The 18,589-nt window shown below is 38.0% G+C and overlaps 1 protein-coding gene across 1 annotated transcript in view; it reads left to right on the top strand.

Moving 5' to 3' along the window:
• The window catches only part of Kdm5b (lysine (K)-specific demethylase 5B), a 67,875-nt gene that overhangs the window by 39,593 nt on the left and 9,693 nt on the right, over positions 1-18,589 (top strand). Inside the window, exons 11-22 of the mRNA XM_005375227.2 lie at positions 968-1,149; positions 2,861-3,023; positions 6,251-6,370; positions 7,532-7,726; positions 11,138-11,319; positions 11,456-11,580; positions 12,669-12,819; positions 12,958-13,072; positions 13,347-13,702; positions 14,900-15,038; positions 17,209-17,388; positions 17,883-18,041. Of these exons, the coding sequence (XP_005375284.1) occupies positions 968-1,149; positions 2,861-3,023; positions 6,251-6,370; positions 7,532-7,726; positions 11,138-11,319; positions 11,456-11,580; positions 12,669-12,819; positions 12,958-13,072; positions 13,347-13,702; positions 14,900-15,038; positions 17,209-17,388; positions 17,883-18,041 (2,067 nt within the window). The remainder of the gene's footprint in view (positions 1-967; positions 1,150-2,860; positions 3,024-6,250; positions 6,371-7,531; positions 7,727-11,137; positions 11,320-11,455; positions 11,581-12,668; positions 12,820-12,957; positions 13,073-13,346; positions 13,703-14,899; positions 15,039-17,208; positions 17,389-17,882; positions 18,042-18,589) is intronic.

The raw sequence follows: 18,589 nt of genomic DNA, 5'->3' as shown, positions 1-18,589 counted from the left end.
GTTCTTTTTTAAATTTTTTTTTTTTTTTTAAACCTAACATTCACAGAAAAGTACCTAATCATATAGCTTGATGAGTTTTCACAAGCCAAGCACACCCATGTAGCCAGCACTAGAACAAGAAAAAAGATATTCCCAGCCGTCTAGAAGATCCCCTATTTCCCTCTCCTTGATTGCTTTCTCTCTTTTCTCTCTTTTTTTTGAGACAGGGTCTCTCTGTGTTGTTCAGGCTGGCCTTGAACTCAACTTATGTAGTCTAGGCTGGCCTCTAACTCATGGTGATCTTCCTGCCTCAGCCTCCTGAGTGCTGGGATTACAGTCGTATACCACCATGTCCTCCTGTCCTCTCCTCTCCCTTTCCCTCCCCTCCCCTCCTCGATTAGTTTGCCTATTTTTGTACTTTATATAGGTAGACTCCTACAGTTTATGTTCCTCCTTACCCACAAAAATAGGAATAAAAGTATATACTGACCCAGGCATAGTGTCATATACTTGCAATCCCATCACTCAGGTGGCTAAGGCAGGAAGATCACAACTTGGAGGCTACATAGTATGTTCCAGGGTACCCTGGGCAACGTAGCAAGACCCTCTCTCAAAAAATAACAAAACAATCCTAGAAGTTAGCCTTTTTTTTTTTTGTCTTTTTTGAGGCAGGGTCTCACTATGCAGTTCAGGCTGGCCTTGAGCTCCCTTTGTAGCTCAGGCTGGTCTCGAACTCACAGCGATCCTCCTGCCTCAGCCTCCCAAGTGCTGGGATTACAGGCGTGCGCCACCATGCTGGGCCAAGAAAGTGTGTTTCCTAACCTTGGTGTCGCTCTACCATTTCTTTTTTTTTTTTTAGCCTCTTCTACTCTTTACCTGGTGCTGTTATTTTGAAGGAGACTATTTTCAGACAGCTTTTAGAAAGAATTCTAAAGTTGCTAGTATGCTATAGCTGAAACTTCATCCTCTTTTGTCTTCTTATTTTTAGGAATATCTTGATAGTGGCTGGAATCTGAACAATATGCCAGTGATGGAGCAGTCTGTCCTTGCTCACATTACTGCGGACATATGTGGCATGAAATTGCCTTGGCTGTATGTTGGAATGTGCTTTTCTTCCTTCTGTTGGCATATTGAAGACCACTGGAGCTATTCGATCAATTACCTGCACTGGTGAGGTTCCCATAATCTATAATCACTATTGCAAGCTGGGGAGAACTTTTCTCTTGCACTCAAATGTATCTCAGCTGAGTCTGAAGAGTAACAATTCACCCCACTACATACACACACACAACGTTAGAGTAAACGTTCTTTCAAATTAAGACAGTGGTTCATAAAGCTTCCTAGAAAGTCCATGGATCCTCTGAAGTTGCACTCACACTATTTTGCAAGTGTAGCATGTTTTAGGGGACAGGATCATTTTTATCTGAAGTAAAGGAATCTTTACCTTTAAAAGGCTACAAAGCACTGAACCTTTCACTGCGGGCAGTCTCATTTGGAGGCAGTGGTAACCCAGATCTGCTTTGGGAGAGGAACCAGGGTGTAGGTTCATCATGTCTTCTAGGTCTTTGGGGTTGCCAGCTTCATTTTTGTTGTGCTGATTTCTGGCATCACAACACTGTAGAGTATGTGGAGGGGTGCTGGGGTGTGTCTGTGCTAGTACAAATACTTGGCTTTCTTTACTGTTTAAACTCTTGCTTCAACCAAAGCCATTCTTCACATCTACCCACTACTCCTGCTTCTAAGTGGAAAAATATTTGAAGATCTGTAACTCCAGTTCCCCACACAAGGAGTTTGAGGATGTATCACAGGAAAATGGAGTTGGCAATCCAGGTGTGGTGGTGCACTCCTGTAATTCCAGCACTCAGGAGCCTGAGGCAGGAGGATCATTGAGAGTTCGAGGCCAGCCTGGGCTACATAGTAAGACCCTGTCTCAAGAAGACACCCCCCCCCCAAAAAAAAAAAAGGAGTTGACATATGAATGTATAACATCAATTCTGCTTCCCTGGGCAATTGTTCCAAGTTTTAAAGTAAAGAGTGCTTTGAAGAATAAGTTCTTTAGTAGTGCTAATTGCCTTATTAGTGTTTCATTTTACCTCATCTATCAGAATGGACAAAGGACAGGAAGATGGAGAGGTGCTGTCTTAATTACTTCCTCTCATTACAGAGACAAGACATGTGACACCCACAACTTAAGGGAGGAGAGATCCACATAGTTTGTCTCACTTTTCAGTCCGTAGTCAGCTGGTCCAGGGCTGGATGGCATGGGGCGGGGGGCTTCTCACTGCTTGGTGGGTAGGAAGTAAATAGTGGAATGAAGATCCGGAAAGGGAGATACATCTTTCAAGTTCAGACCCCCATGTGCTAACACCAGTCATCGCTAACACTCCTGCAGTCTCATCTTCCAAAAGCCCGCCTATGGTTTCATTAGGCTTTGGGGAACCGTCCATGTATAAACCATAACAGTTGCCATCTTTTGTCAGTTGTTACAGGAAATTTTGGTAACCATATATCCTGTAGCAAATGTGATGCTTCATAGTCTTAGAAATTGTAGATAGTGTATTTTTTTAAATGGTCATATAAAACTGGCAGCTAGAGGTGAACCACAGATAGAAATTCTTATGCTTAAACTTTATACTTGAGAGAGGGAAAATGTATTACATATGTTCAGATCACATTTCTAGTGATACTTCTTCAGTATGAACATTCCTTTATGTAGCTTAGTCTCACAGAGCAGGGTCTGAAGAATATGAGAATGGGTTGATCATTTTGTTGGTGTCACTGTTGCAGATTGATTTATTTTTATAAATTGTTTATAAAATAGAAATAATTGTTTATAAAATTGTCTATAACTGTTTTAAAATTTTTATAAATATGTTTCCAGGGGTGAGCCAAAAACCTGGTATGGCGTCCCAGGGTATGCTGCTGAGCAGCTAGAAAACGTCATGAAGAAATTAGCTCCAGAGCTCTTCGTGTCCCAACCTGACCTCCTCCATCAGCTTGTGACCATCATGAACCCCAATACCCTGATGACTCATGAAGTGCCTGTATGTTTTGGATTAATCCTCCTGCAGCTCAGACTTAATTAATCACTTCTCTTTTTCCTCATAGTTCACTTTTTCCATTGACTTGGCTGTGTGTAACTTAATAGCAGAAACAGCCGTTTTATGCAGTTTGGTACTACTCAGCATTAACCTTATGGGACTAGATCCTTAGACACCATAAAAATTAATTATTCTTTTTTTAGTTCCTTTTTATAGCTTATACCATAGATAACTGAACAGCCTTACTTTGCAGATAATAACCAATACTTTTTTTTCAGTATGCAATCAGTGTTTTAGTGTATTCACAGGTTGTATAACCATCACTGTGAGTACTTTCAAAACTAGTTTTTATTTATAGTTTTATCACACACACCCTCCCCCAAGCTGGCTTGTAGTTCAGGGTGGCCTTGAACTCACTTTGTATCCCAGGCTGGAGTCAAGCTCACAGTGGTCCTCCATTAGCCTCCTGAGTACTAAGATTACAGGCCTCACCACCACACCTACCCAATAGCTTTAATCTTTTGATCAATGAAACATAAACTTTTCTTTTTTTGTCTCGCTGTGTAGTTTAGGCTGGCCTTAAACTTGTAGCAGTTCTTCCACCTCAGCCTCTTGAGTGTTGGGATTACAGGCATGCGCCACCATGCCCAGCAACATAAACTTTATTTTTTGTCTTTTTGAGACAGGGTCTAGCTATGCAGTTCAGGCTGACCTTGAGCTCCCTTTGTAGCCCAGGCTGGCCTCGAACTCTCAACAATCCTCCTGCCTCAGCCTCTAGAGTGCTGGGATTACAGGTGTAATCCCTGGCTTCAACATAAACTTTTAAAAATAATTACATCAGTATAAATTAGTTTACTGTGAAAGTGGACAGATTATGTTACAGTTAGAACTAAACTCTGGTGTCAGAATCCTTTGGACCTTGTCCTTACGTTAAAAAAAAAAAAATTTATTGAATCTATATGATCTTAATTTCAAATGGTGAACGAAAATAGCATGATTGATAGAAATTAATTTTATTGTGTTCCTCTGCTGATTTAGGCTTTTTTTAAAGTGAGAATTTAGGGGCTGGGGATTTAGCTCAGCGGCAAAATCGCCTGCCTGGCAAGCGCAAGGTCGTGAGTTCGGTTCCTGGTACCGGAGAAAAATCAAAAAAAAAATAAAATAAAATAAAAATAAAGTGAGAATTTACTTGGCAGTCTTGAACTTGGATATCATGGCTTGTAGTCTGGACTGAGAGGGGCTGTTAAAGTTGCTATCTACAAAGTGACACTCCTGTGCCTACTTCCTTTTGAAAAATATTCTGAAGCTATTTAGGGAAGCCAGATTGAGATATATGAAGTTGAAGAGTCCATCCTGCTTAGTTAGATAAAATGTGAATGATAGAATAACAGTGATAATGTGAATTCTTGGTCATGCTATGATCTAAATTATGTGATCTATGGTTCACAGGCTTGGCAGTGTGGGCAGACAGAACTTTGCTTTGAGGGATCATCAGTTGTATATGGACTATGGCTTAGAAAATAATGATCAATAAGTGTTGAAGTTCTGTCATCTCATCGTTAGTAGTTTCCCTTTCCTCATTTTGCTTGGTCTTTCCCATTTGTCAAGAGGAGCTTGCTGTAGATGAGACTTAGCCCTGAGTGAACTACATGGGGCTAGATTCTGGGTCTATAGCAATTGATGAGTCAACTCCTTGTTCATTTAAGGATTCAAAATTTAAGGGAAAAGACAGTGTTTTCACTGATATGGAAAGGGTGGCATGGCTTGACTGTGCTGTTAACTAGGAAATTACTAACTCTGTCCAGAATCAGAAAAGGCTACTAAGTGTGATGCTGCCTGAAAGAGGAATTGGAGCCTCTGCTTATTACAGAATATGTTTGGCAAAGAGCAGAGCAAGGAGGAAGTAATCCAGGTAGAAGCGTTTGTGCAATAAGTTGTCTTTAAACATTAGCCTCTGTTTTAGCAAGCACACAGCTGACCTCAATATTTCTGATTCTGTTGGCCTGCAATGGGGCTTCATGGTTTGCATTTCTGACAAGTACCCAGTTGGTATCAATGCTGTTTATTCTAGGCACTACACTAAACAGTCACTGGTATAGAAATATAGAGGATTTAGAAAGTATCTAGGGCTGAGATGTGGCTTAGTGGTTGCGCACTTGAGTAGTATGTGCAAGGCCAGGTTCAATCCCTAGCACTGCAAAAAAAAGTATCTAATATTCTGTAACAAATTGTGTAAAGGATTTTTGTGCCTAGAGAAACACAAGTGCTTTTGGAGTGAGATGGGTCAAAAGAGGGCAATGATGGCAGGTATGCATGAGGTCCAGTTCTGGAGGAGCTGTGTGTATTGTGAGATTCGTGAATTTCTTAAAGTGGTGATAGGAGACCCTATTTGGGGATGATAATACTGCATTAGGATTGTGGTGGCAAACCTATAGCACGCGTGTCGTGGCCAGCTATTTATCACTGAAAGTTCTAAAAGCATTAGGATATTCTTGATTCTAGCTGTGTTTAGAAAGATGTGTCTTGATCTTGGATGTGGCCACAGTTTTTTTTAAGTTTAGTACATGTTTGTGTGTTTGTTTACACTCCATGTGTGGAGTTGGTACCTGTGTACACAACACACCCTGATTCCAAATAAAAGATAGATAATGGTAAGTAGGGAGATGGATCCTTCTCAGAAGGGATGGCTACACTTTTATAATATAACCATATTTTGTGTTCAGATACTAATTAACTCGTGCTCTATTTCTGGCAAAAATTAGGTGATATTCTATCAAAGTAACTTTTTTTGTTAACTTTTTCTTTTTGAGACAGAGTATTGCTTTGTAGTTCAGGCTGGTCTCAAACTCACAGCAATCCTCCTGCCTCAGCCTCTTGAGTGCTGGCATTATAAGCATGCCCTAACCATGCCCACTTTTTTTCTTTTTCTTTTTTTCTTTTTTTTTGAGACAGGGTCTCACTCTGCAGTTCAGGTTATCCCTGAGCTCACTGTAGTTCAGGCTGGCCTCGAACTCACAGCAATTCTTCTGCCTCAGCCTCCCAAGTGGTGGGATTACAGGTGTGTGCCACCACATCCAGAATCTTGTTAACTTTTAATTGGCAGAAAACTGTAAATTGGGTGTGCGTGCGGGGACGGGGGGGTTGTTATCATATAGCCTGTGTCCAAATTATCTTTGGCAAGAATGTCACTATCAAAGAATATTAAAAATCTCCAATATCTGTTTCTTTAGGTTTATCGAACAAATCAGTGTGCTGGGGAGTTTGTGATTACATTTCCAAGAGCCTACCACAGTGGTTTTAACCAAGGTTTTAATTTTGCTGAGGCTGTGAACTTCTGCACTGTTGATTGGGTATGTAATTATGGGTGCGTGAGCTTTTTCAAATCTGTTGTTTTTCCTGTAGAAATGGTATGTAGCACTTCAAAAATTGACATGTGTATGGTAACTTCACCCACTGCTGCTCAGTGGGCCAACCTGCAAATTGTTTACCAGTCTGCAATTAGGTAAGGCACCTATACTGCATTGTAAGTCAGAGGTGTACTACTAAGTACAGTGTTTAGTTCAGCTGAGGTTCTTTTCTTTTAAACACTTCCTCCTCTTCTTCTTGTCCTCCTTTACTTCCTCCTCTTTTTGGTGCTGCAGAATGAATCTAGGGTGTTGTATATGCAGATAAGTGTTTCTAACACTAAACTACTTTCCAAGCCCAACATTTTTTTCTTTCATTGGAAGACTTTCTTTTTTGTGTGGTAGAGTTTTATTTTTGTTTGGAATGGGATATTATTATTAGTTGCCTAGGCTGACCCAGCACTCCTGAGCCCAAAGAATTCTCATGTTTCAGCCTCCTGAGTAGCCTGGCTTTTGTAGCAAAGACTTTCTGGGTGAGGAAAGGAGCCCATTGATTTATACTTTGACTGAAGCTCTTTGCACACTTGTAGCAAATAGTTCCATTCTGAAATTTTGCACATACTGACTTAAATTATCCACAACAACAATTCAGTGATATATTTGGTTTCAGTTAAAATTGAATATTTATCAATATTTATTAATGCTTTTCATTTACCTAAAAGAACTGTGTAGATGAGATATGTGTGGTATTAAACCTGCGTGGTAATTTTGTTGCAGTGCTTTTGTAATAGTATTAGTTGTATCTAAATTTATTGTCCATTATGTAGTCCTGAAGTTGGTTGAACATAACAGTTCAAGTGGTGTGTTTCAAGAAATTTATATTTCTAGTTGTACTCCATATTACTGTGCATTTTATATTTCACTGCTAATACTCCTATGTTTTTACAAAGCATTTCTACAGTTAAGATATCTAATATGCCAGATATTTGGGATACCAGGATAAATACAGTTTAGGGCCTAGTTAGGGGAGGTTAGAGTCTGGTTTTATTTTTGATAGGTGGTGTTTTGACCCAGGATGTGATATTTGAAAATCTGATAATACAATGAAAATTTGTGGAAATAGAAGACAAATGGATGGCATGTACTTTCTTCTGTCCTTTGACACAGCTGCCACTGGGCCGACAGTGTGTGGAACATTATCGCTTGCTTCACCGTTACTGTGTATTTTCCCATGATGAGATGATTTGTAAGATGGCTTCCAAGGCTGATGTCCTGGATGTTGTAGTGGCTTCCACTGTTCAAAAAGACATGGCCATTATGATTGAGGATGAAAAAGCTTTAAGGGAAGTGGTCCGTAAATTGGTAAGTTTTATGGAAATCTAATTGATGCCACTAGATCTAACTCATTAATGTTTTCGTACACTTTAATATCATTTTAAGAAACCTTTCCTTACTATTTAATTTCCTTTAAGGCTATCCTAATGGATGCACTGTAATGTCTCATTGTCATTTTTATTTGCATTGATTATCTTATTGTGTACTTATTTGTCACCTATATTTGTCTCTTTGGTTGAAATGTTCTGCTCCCCCTCTTTTCTTTCTTTTTTTACTTCTTTATAAATTGAATTGGTGTAAGAGTGCTTTATATATTCTGGATATATTTTCTACTAATATGTTTTCCCAGTCCAGGTTTTTTTGTTGTTTTTGTTTTGTTGGGGTTTTTTTTGGTCTTTTTGAGACAGGGTCTTGCTCTGCAGTTCAGGCTGGCCTTGAGGTTACTTTGTATCCCAGGCTGGTCTTGAACTCCAAATGATCCTCCTGCCTCAGCCTCCTGAATGGTGGGATTATAGGTAAGTGCCACCATGCCTGGCTTCCCAGTCTAGTTTGTCTTGATTCTTCTAGCACATCTTTCACAAAGAGGAGGTTTTTCTTCTTCTCCTCTGCTACTGAAGATTTAACCTAGGGTCTTCATAGTGAGCTACATGTTACAACCACCACCACCTTTAAAAATTTTTTTTGAACAGGCCTTTGTTAAGTCGCTAAATTGCTCAGACTGGGCTCAAATTTGCAGTCCACCTGCAAGTCTCCCAGTCCCTATTGCTGTGATTACAGGAGTGTGTCACCATGCCTAACAGGTTTTTTATTTTGATGAAGTTCAATATATTGGTATTTTTTCTTGTTTGGCTGTGTGAAATTGCATTATTTATATATATTACATCTATACTTTCTATAACTTTTTTTTTTTTTTTTGAGATGGGGACTTGTCATGTAGTTCAGGCTCACTTTGAACTCACTCTGTAGCCCAGATTGGCCTTGAACTCAAAACAGTCCTGCCCAGCCTCCCAAGTGCTAGGATTGTAGGTGTGGGCCACCATGCCTGGCTCCGTATTTTTTCTTGTATGGGGTGTGGGTCCTACTTAAGAAAGGTTTTTCCAGTGTAGTCATACAGGAATCTCACGTTTGAAGTCTCACTGTTAGGTCCTGATCTACTTCAAGTAGTTTTTGTTTATGCAAAATATGGTTAGAAATAATCATTTGATTTTGCATGTAGATTTCGAGTTGTTCCAGCACCATTTCTTGAAAGATTTACCTTCTTGCTATTAATTTGCTTTGATACTTTGGTGAAAATCATTTCACCACATATGTATCATTCTATTTCTGGACCCTATTCCATTCTGTTTTGTATTGTTATGTTTGTTTCATTGGTTGGTTTGTTGGTTGGTTGTTTTTTTTGAGACAGGGTCTCACTTTGTAGTTCAGAATAGCATTCACGGGGCTGGGGATTTAGCTCAGCGGCAAAAGCGCCTGCCTGGCAAGCGCAAGGTCGTGAGTTTGGTTCCCGATACCAGAGAAAAACCAAAAAAAACAAACAAACAAACAAACAAAAAAACAGAATAGCATTCACCTTACTATGTAGCCCAGGCTGGCCTCAAACTCTGAGCCATCCTCCTGCTTCAGCCTCCTGAGTGCTGGAGCATGCCTTGCCCATTCTGTTAACCTATGCATCTATCTTATTGCATTCATACCAAATGGTTTTCATAGTTACAGCTTTCTAAGAAGTCTGGAAATTAAATAGTATGAGTCTTCCAATTGTGTTTATTTAAAAAAATTATTTTGTCTCCAAAAACTTTCCTTTCCTTTTCCATGTTTATTTTAGAATGAATTTATTGATTTCTACCAAAATATTCCCTGTTGGGATTTTTAATTGGGTGTAAATTAAACATATGATAATTTGAGGATAATGTATGTTTTTAACAGTGGTGAACTTTGTAGTCCATGGACATGGGATAGTCACTTTTTTTGTTAACTTTTTTGGGGTACTGTTATATAGATAAATGTTTCATTTTAAATGCTACTTTAAAAATTTCAGCTTCCAATCATTTATTGTTAATACATAGAAATACAATTTGTATATTTACTTTTGTGTATTCTCCTTGAATCCTACAATATCACCAAATTGATGTTTTATTTCTAATAGATTTTTATTGGATTCTTCATGGACAGTCATGTCTACAGTCACATTAATTTTTTTTTTTAACGTTCCTCTTTGGGTAGAATACTAGAATGTTGGCTGTGTGGAGTTCTTTCCATTACAGATCAAGAGCAAGACATGCATACTTCCTCTCTGATATTTTATACTGTGGAAAACAATTCCCAGAGGATTTAAATGACCTATCAAAGTCTTCAATCAGTAATGGGAGCTAAAATAAATAAAAATGGTAGCTAATTTTTGTAACTTTGAGAATTAACATTTTCTCAAAGAATTTTTAAGTTTAAACTGGTTGTGAACTTTTCAATTCATTTTTGATCAAACTCCATAGGGTTGGTCTTTAATTGCATTTTAAACAAAAATTTCCACGGTTACCAGCCCACGAAACCCTTTTTAATGATCTATTCCAGATTAAAATAAAAAGTTTATTCATTAGCATTTTCCTTATTCATATTTGTAGGTCCATGAAATTGTTAGACTTGATAAAAAGATTAAAATAAAATGAAAGCACTTATGGTCCATGAACTGACTTAATTAGGACAGGCATTCTCAAGGTTGGATTTGATCTAGTTGCAGATAAGGAGAAAAAGTAATGGAAGTTTGGCTTTGATTTACAAAAGATACGTCTTAGAAGGGCCTTCTAGAAGTCCAGTGATACAAACTTTAGTTGATATATTGTTTAGTGGTCTTGTTTTTCTTGACATTTTTTTGCTTAGGAAGTACTTCAGTCCTGGGTATAGTTTTTCTACCTTACTCAGATAATAATTGAGAAGCTAACTTTTTACGTAACACTAAAAGTCACCCTTTAGCCAAACAAACAGTTGAATGATTGTTTGCCCTGCCTTTTATTTTTATTCTTTTTTGTGGATTTTCCACTCATACCACTCTGAAGCCCTGTGTAGTAATTCCTTAGACATAGAAAGCACTTATATTTCCTTTGTTAATTTGCTCTCATCTATAACTAAGTCTGAACAAGGCCAATTTGGATAGATAGCCAATCTCAGAAGTATTGTAGTCCTGGTAATTATTTTTCACACTCCGATCAAACTTAAGACCTTGTCCAAAAATAGATCCTTCTTAGATAGGTGAAGTAGATTAACTTGCTCATATTTGCTAGGTAATTGCTACTTTGTATCCCACACATTTTTCATCATGCATTCATATTTGGTAAGGCTTTTTTGGGGGACGGAGTGATTTTTGAAACTCAGGTACTAGATGTTTGTCTTGGGGGCTGGCAGATTATATTTTCCTTTGGAAGTCTCTAAAGTATACTTTAATTCTAGGGAGTAATTGATTCAGAAAGAATGGATTTTGAGCTGTTGCCGGATGATGAGCGGCAGTGTATAAAATGCAAAACTACCTGCTTCATGTCTGCCATCTCCTGTTCTTGTAAACCTGGCTTGCTTGTGTGCCTGCATCATGTAAAAGAACTATGTTCCTGCCCTCCTTATAAATACAAACTTCAGTAAGTAAGAAGAATACCTTTTTCTATGAACAGTACTGAGTCTTTACTAAAAGCTCAGGCCTGAGAGGTTAAGTAAAAGACACCTAATTATCTCCAGAGCCATATATCTCAAAGGTGGCTGGTGTTCTCTCTCCAGATACAGGTACACTCTGGATGATCTCTACCCTATGATGAATGCATTGAAGCTTCGAGCAGAATCATATAATGAATGGGCCTTGAATGTGAATGAAGCTTTGGAGGCAAAGATCAACAAGAAGAAAAGTATGTGATACACAAGTATTACTTACTGAACAGCAAATTCGTGCTGATTGTGATGCAGCCAGCCTAGAGTTATCTATCACAAAACAGATACTTGAAACAAGCTGAGTCATTCTTGGTTAGCTTCTCTGTCAGGAGGTTTTGAGAGCACTGGCAGAGCATTTTTAAACTATAAATGGATGAGGCAGGTGCCCTACATCAAAAAGAAGTGTTAATGTATGAATTATGCAAGATAGTTTGGGAAACAATAACCTTTTACACCTCCCTTTCTCAGCATTTTACATTTTATATGAACCTTAGAAAAACTTTATGTACATACTTTAAAAAAAAACTTACAAAAAAGCAGCATGCCGTTAAATTAGGAATCTCTGAAATGCTGGTTTTCATTTCTCAGTTTCAGACAAAGTTAAGGGCCACAGCACTTCTCAGTGCCTTTGAAAGTCACTATTTCTCCTTTTTTTTTTTTTTTTCTTTTTTTTCCCCCCCTATCTCTTTCAAAGTGTTTCACTTGCTTTCATTTCTGTAGTCCAACAGGTAACTTTTCCCTTGCATTTAGGGAAAAGGAGCAGTATCTCTGTCTCTGAGCATATCAGTTACTTGCCAACTGAAGAATAAATTGAGAGAAAGAATTGGGCCAAGCTACAATAAGATCTCTTTTATTTGACTTTACAAATTGCTTTCCATTTTCTATGTATCTTAAGCCCATTAGCTCTTAACATTTCTATATTGAAAACCAGTGCTAGGCATGTGTTTTTTTGAGACAGGGTCTCAGAATGTAGTTCAGACCAACCTTGAACATACTATGTAGCCCAGGCTGGTGTTCTTGTGGCGATCCTCCTGGGTCAGCCTCCTGAGTGCAGGGATTACAAGCTTGCACCACCCCGCCCACCTGGGCATTTGTTTTAAAAACTTCTTGCCTAGCCATTCCCTCCCCCAAAATCAGTTGAACAAATTTATTAATGATCTAAACATTGCCATAGTTTTGTTATGTGGATAGGTAGTGAACAAAACACAATCTCACACTCTCATTTCCTAATAGTAATAGTAAAAATAATGATCACAGAAAAGGTGACTTTTTTCTTTATTCCTAGGCCTTATGAACTTCAAGGCTTTAATTGAAGAGTCTGAAATTAAGAAATTCCCAGACAATGATCTTTTACGCCACCTTCGCTTAGTCACACAGGATGCAGAGAAGTGTGCCTCTGTAGCCCAGCAGTTGCTTAATGGCAAAAGACAGACTAGGTTTGTACTTTTGACTGAGTTTGGGCTCTTCGGCAGCTAAACTTGGAAAGCTGTCGTGGTTGGCTCTTCTGTGATACTGGAACCTATGAGTGGTAAACATACATAATATCATAGCTTCTTTGGATTCTTCTTTTACAGATACCGATCTGGTGGAGGAAAATCCCAAAATCAGTTGACAGTGAATGAACTCCGACAGTTTGTAACACAGTTGTATGCTCTTCCGTGTGTCCTCAGTCAAACACCATTGCTAAAGGTAACCATACCTGGATGTGTGGGAGTACTTTGATGTTCCTATATTTTGTAAATAAACTCAGTTGACATTATTGAGTACTCATTCTTTAGTCTCTAATTTGTACATTTATTTCCAGAAGTTTTTTAACATTGGGTGATGAGTGTGTATAGTTTATAATGGGCCAACAGAGGAGAGAGAAAGTTGGAAATTTTTAATTTTTTATATATACTCTCTTGTAAATTAGTTACAATTTGTCTTATGTATTATCTTTTTTGTTTGTTTGTTTTCTTTTTAGGATCTCTTGAATCGTGTGGAAGATTTCCAGCAGCATAGCCAGAAACTACTTTCTGAGGAAATGCCTAGTGCTGCTCAGCTGCAAGACTTGCTGGACATTAGCTTTGAATTTGATGTTGAACTTCCACAGCTTGCTGAGATGCGAACCCGTCTGGAGCAGGCCCGTTGGCTAGAAGAGGTGCAGCAAGCTTGCCTAGACCCCAGCTCCCTTAGTTTAGATGATATGAGACGTCTCATAGACCTTGGGGTAGGGCTCGCCCCATACTCAGCAGTGGAGAAAGCCATGGCCCGACTGCAAGAATTGCTCACAGTGTCAGAGCACTGGGATGACAGAGCCAAGAGTCTTCTCAAGGCCAGGTAAAAAAAGCAAACTTGGCACCTTTCTCTAGGGGAGCTGGACAAGAGTTCCATCTTAGAGCATAGAGCACAGTGATTAGCATTTAGAAGTGTCCAGTTACTACTGACTACAAAATGATTGATTTAACCTTTTCTAGAGATAGTGGTTTAATGAAATATTTCTGGACTCCATTGATATTTATTGTGTTTAAGAGAAAAATGTTTACAAATAATACATGGAACTGTTTAAAACTACAGTTAATAAATAAGATCCCAAGAAGCCTTAAAGAAAAATGTCTGAGAGTTAACATGTATGGTTCTATAAAATGAAGATAATGAAGGTTTTCAGCAGAAACAAGACTATACATTTTTGTTTGTTTGTTTGTTTGTTTGTTTTTCTTCTGGCACCAGGAATCGAACTCATAGTCTTGCACTTGCCAGGCAGGTGCTTTGCCACTGAGCTAAAAAATCCCCAGCTCCAACAAGACTATACATTTGTGCTCTTGATTAGCAAATCAGAATACTTTACCTCTTTGGGAGATGAGATTGGACTCAGGCTAACCATCTGAGGGAGAAGAGAGAATAAAACTCTGTTTCTTTTTTTCTTTCTTTCTTTTTTTTTTTTTGGTACTGGGAATTGAACTCAGGATCTTGTGCTTGCCAGACAGGCGCTGTGCCACTGAGCTATCTCTCTGGCAAAACTCTTTCTTAAACTTGTTTTCTGATGACAGATCTTAATTGGTCCAGATGAAAACATAAAGCATAAAATAGTGGGTTACATAGATATTCTTTTGTAATCCTAAAATAGTGGTCTTTGCGCAGAGAGGTTCAAAAATTTGGGGCACTGTTATTTTGAGTATGTTAATATCCTAGAGAATTTTAATTTTTTAAGTGAAACTATATGAATTTTGACATTATATCTAATTTTACATAGAAGAAATTAATAATTAGTAAGTTACCTGGTGTAAATCAAAGTTAGAGCTTATGCCATCATAAAATCAGAAACAGGTAGATCTTAAATACTTCTGTGAGTCATTTGCTTTATCTTATTTGCTCTTAAATCTTATTTGAACCTAGTTAACTTGATATCTAATGGTCAATGCCATTTGCCCTACTGAATTTCTTCTGCAGTGATTTTTTTCTAGTCCTTTTGTTAGCCATAAGAAAAATGAACCATCATATAAAACTCCAAGAAATCTTTGTGTTTCATTGCTATAGACCCCGACATACATTGAGCAGTCTTGCTACAGCAGTAAAAGAGATTGAGGAGATCCCTGCATATCTGCCCAATGGTGCAGCCTTGAAAGATTCAGTACAGAGAGCCAGAGATTGGCTTCAGGATGTGGAGGCCCTGCAGGTTGGTTAAAAAAAAATGTCCTGAATGTATCAGTCAGTCTCTGAAGAGCAATAATTGAAAAGCTCTGTAAAGGATAACATATTGGATCTAATCTCAGTGCACAGATTCAGTATTTATAGAGTTGACCAGATTATTCTATTAGGGCTTTTTGGTTGTAGTTACCAGCTATTACTTGACACGTTGACTGAGATAATTAAGGCATAAATAATAAAACCAACTTTTTCTGGAAATTGGGGAGTCCTTTACAGCAAATTTAAGTATATGGTTGCAATTAAAGGGAAAAAAGGTAAAAAGGAAGTTGAGAGAAGGTGTGGTAGGTTTTAGTCTTTGTTACGTATGGTTGCCTATTACTGGCTTGTCAAGAGCAATGGAGTTCAGACAATCAGGAGTAATAGAGTCAGTCAATCCAGTTATATGGTAGCATGACCAAACTGGTCCCCAGTACCCAGAACTTTTTCAAGTCATGACTTAAGCAAAAGTACCCTCCTAGTCATATAAAAAGGAAGGGGACAAAAAGAAAAGAAAGAAAAAAATTATTCAGAGTAACTATCATCAAATATTTTGTGGCCCTTTGCTAGATGTTACACTTATTTGACTTACGTATAAGTTGCAGGAAAACTAAATTCACTTGCAGCATATTTAAGTTACAGATGTCTATAATTTATCTAATTTTTAGCTGAAGAACTTAATTTGAACAGTGATTGGTGGGAAAAGAACTGTCTTCCTTTACTTCTCTAATCATTATAAACCAATAGGTGCTAATGACCTATTAAGAAAAATTCTCCAGTTTTGTTTTGTTGAATCCTTCAGATTCTAGAGATTCTACTTTTCTGGATATTTGTGTAAGTTTAAGTGGTGCTAATTAGCCAGTTGCTAGAAGAAATGCCAAATAAGACAGCTCTAGACAAATACTTACAACAAAACATCTGGACATCTATTCTAGTAAGTAGGGAAAAGATTGAGATTATATAATTAAGGGGTGATCCCAGCAAGCCAAAGAAATACAAAGAAAAGTATTTACTATAGATGTAGACTTCATTAAAGAGAGTTTTATGTGCAGCCTTTTGTCAGTGATTGTTGGTAGTATAGTAATTATCTTTAGTTACAGTCCTTTTCACTCAATAACTGGTAGCAGCCAAAAGGTGAGGTCATTGCAGTAGGGGAAAAAAAAGCTTGCTAGCTTGTGCAGTCAGAAAGTAAAAGCACACATGCTCTTTGATAGACTTATTCCCTTCATTTGTCTTACATCAGTGACCATAAGGCAAAAAGTAAGACTGTGTGCCATTCCTGAAAAAATAGCCTTTTTCTTTCATCACATATAAGGACTAATAGATACAACTATCAGGGGCCAACTTCATATTTACTGGATTACTTATTTTAAATGTTATTCAGCGTTATTTTAAAATGTTGTCTGGTATTTTTCTTTACATTTAGGAAAGACTCCATATAGTTCTATTTAAGTATCACAGGAAGAGCATGTAAATCATGAGTCAACATTTTTAAGTATCCTGTACCAGCAGGATTAACAGCATCAGCTGCAGCACCGGGGAGCTTGTTAAAAATACAAATCTATGGACCCTCTCTGACCCATTGAATCAGAGTATCTGGTGGTGGGACCCAGGAATCCATGTTCAAACAAGTTTTCCAGATGATTCCTATACATGCTAAAGTTTAAGAGCCACTGGGCTTTCTCAACTCACATTTTAGTTTTCTGAGTAATTTATAAAGAATGATGGTAATTCATTGGTGAGTGGATTGGAGTAAAGTATTCTTTGTTGCTATTTAAAATTAAGTCAGTATAGAAAAATCTTGAGTTACTATAAATTTTTCTTTTTGATTTTTTTCTAGACTATCCATAGGGAACAATGTGACAATTAGGGACAACTTAGAGCATATAACAAAACAAAGGGATCACAGTGTATATCATGTTAATATGTGTATGCTTTGGGGCTTGGTACAAACTAGGTTCTCTGGCTGTTCGTAAAGTGACAAAATAAATGGTGCTCCTGCCCCTACCATCATTGGTCAGCTGCCAGATTTTGTCAACATCTATGAATTCAACATGAGGTCACAAAGGAATCTGAATTTGTTCCATTGATCAGGGTCCCTGTTTTTTAATATAGAAGTATTCTTTTGTTCTAAATTTCTGTAATTTTTCTTAATTTATTAGGCTGGAGGACGTGTACCGGTATTAGACACACTCATAGAACTTGTTACAAGAGGCCGATCTATCCCGGTACATCTGAATTCTTTGCCAAGACTGGAGTCACTAGTAGCTGAGGTTCAGGCTTGGAAAGAATGTGCTGCTAATACATTCTTGACCGAGAATTCTCCGTATTCTCTCTTAGAGGTAAGTTTGCAACCAGCTCCCCTGCAAGAACCTAGATCTCTCAGCTTGGTAAAACATGCAGGCCATCACACACAAAGGTGACGTCACCAATGGCTCTGTGTTCTTCGAGTTGTTTTTAGCAACCTTGAAATGTTTTCTGGATACATGTACGATAGTATTCAATGTCTAAAAAGAACCTTTTGCCTATTGGGTGAAGTCCTTGTCTCTGTAGAAACTGGACTCTTAAAAACTTGGCTCTGCTTCAGTATCTGAATCTAGTAAGCTTGGTACCTAATGATTTCACCTCCCTTTCATAAAGTGTTTTCTGTAAGCTAATGCTCATGCATATCACTGGAATCAGTTGGTATATTTTGCATTTTACTTAATTAAATCTGGAATCAAAGTCAGTCTATTTTGAACTGGCCTTTCTTTGTCTTCTTTTTATTTAATAGAGTCTTTTATTTTGCTTTATGTGAAACCCATTTTATCTGTGGTTCTGCTTTATCCCATATTAGGTGCTGTGTCCCCGATGTGATATTGGCCTTTTGGGATTGAAAAGGAAACAGAGAAAGTTAAAGGAGCCTCTGCCAAGTGGGAAGAAAAAAAGCACCAAGTTAGAGAGTCTGAGTGACCTGGAAAGGGCTTTAACTGAAAGCAAAGAGACTGCTTCAGCTGTGCGTAGTTGGGTTTTTTCTTCTTCTTTTTCTATTGTTGAGGAGGATAATTTCTAACCCTTTCAGGTTTATAGGAATATTATGAAGGCAAGTAGAATAACTTGAAAGTGCTCAGTTTTACTAAAGATAAAATAAGAATATGCCAGTCATGCATAAGACTCAGTGTAGGATTCTCAATCTTGAGTCCCATGGTCTCAGAAAGAATGCCTGTGGTTGATCCAGAAATGCTGGATAAGGCTGTTAAGGCTAACAAATATGTGAAACTACAATACCACGTTAAAGGAAGAAGTACATGTAAGTGTACAGGGGTAGCTCAGTGGCAGAGTACCTGCCTAGTATCTGTGAGATCCTAGATTCGAGTCCTAGCACCACCATTAAAAAATTAGAAGATTGCAAAAAAAAAAAAAGGAAGAGTAGATACCTACTTAAGTCTGACCTGCCTTTAAAAAATACTTGGTTTTATGAGACAGGATCTAGCTATATAGTTTGGCTGTCTGTGAACTCATTATGTAGTCCTTGCTGGCTTTGAACTCAGGGGGATCCTACTG

Source organism: Chinchilla lanigera, unplaced genomic scaffold (genome assembly GCF_000276665.1).
Source record: "Chinchilla lanigera isolate Chin_1 unplaced genomic scaffold, ChiLan1.0 scaffold00005, whole genome shotgun sequence".
NCBI lineage: Eukaryota > Metazoa > Chordata > Mammalia > Rodentia > Chinchillidae > Chinchilla > Chinchilla lanigera.
Note: the sequence above shows the minus strand (reverse complement) of the source record. Positions and strands in the feature narration are given on the sequence as shown.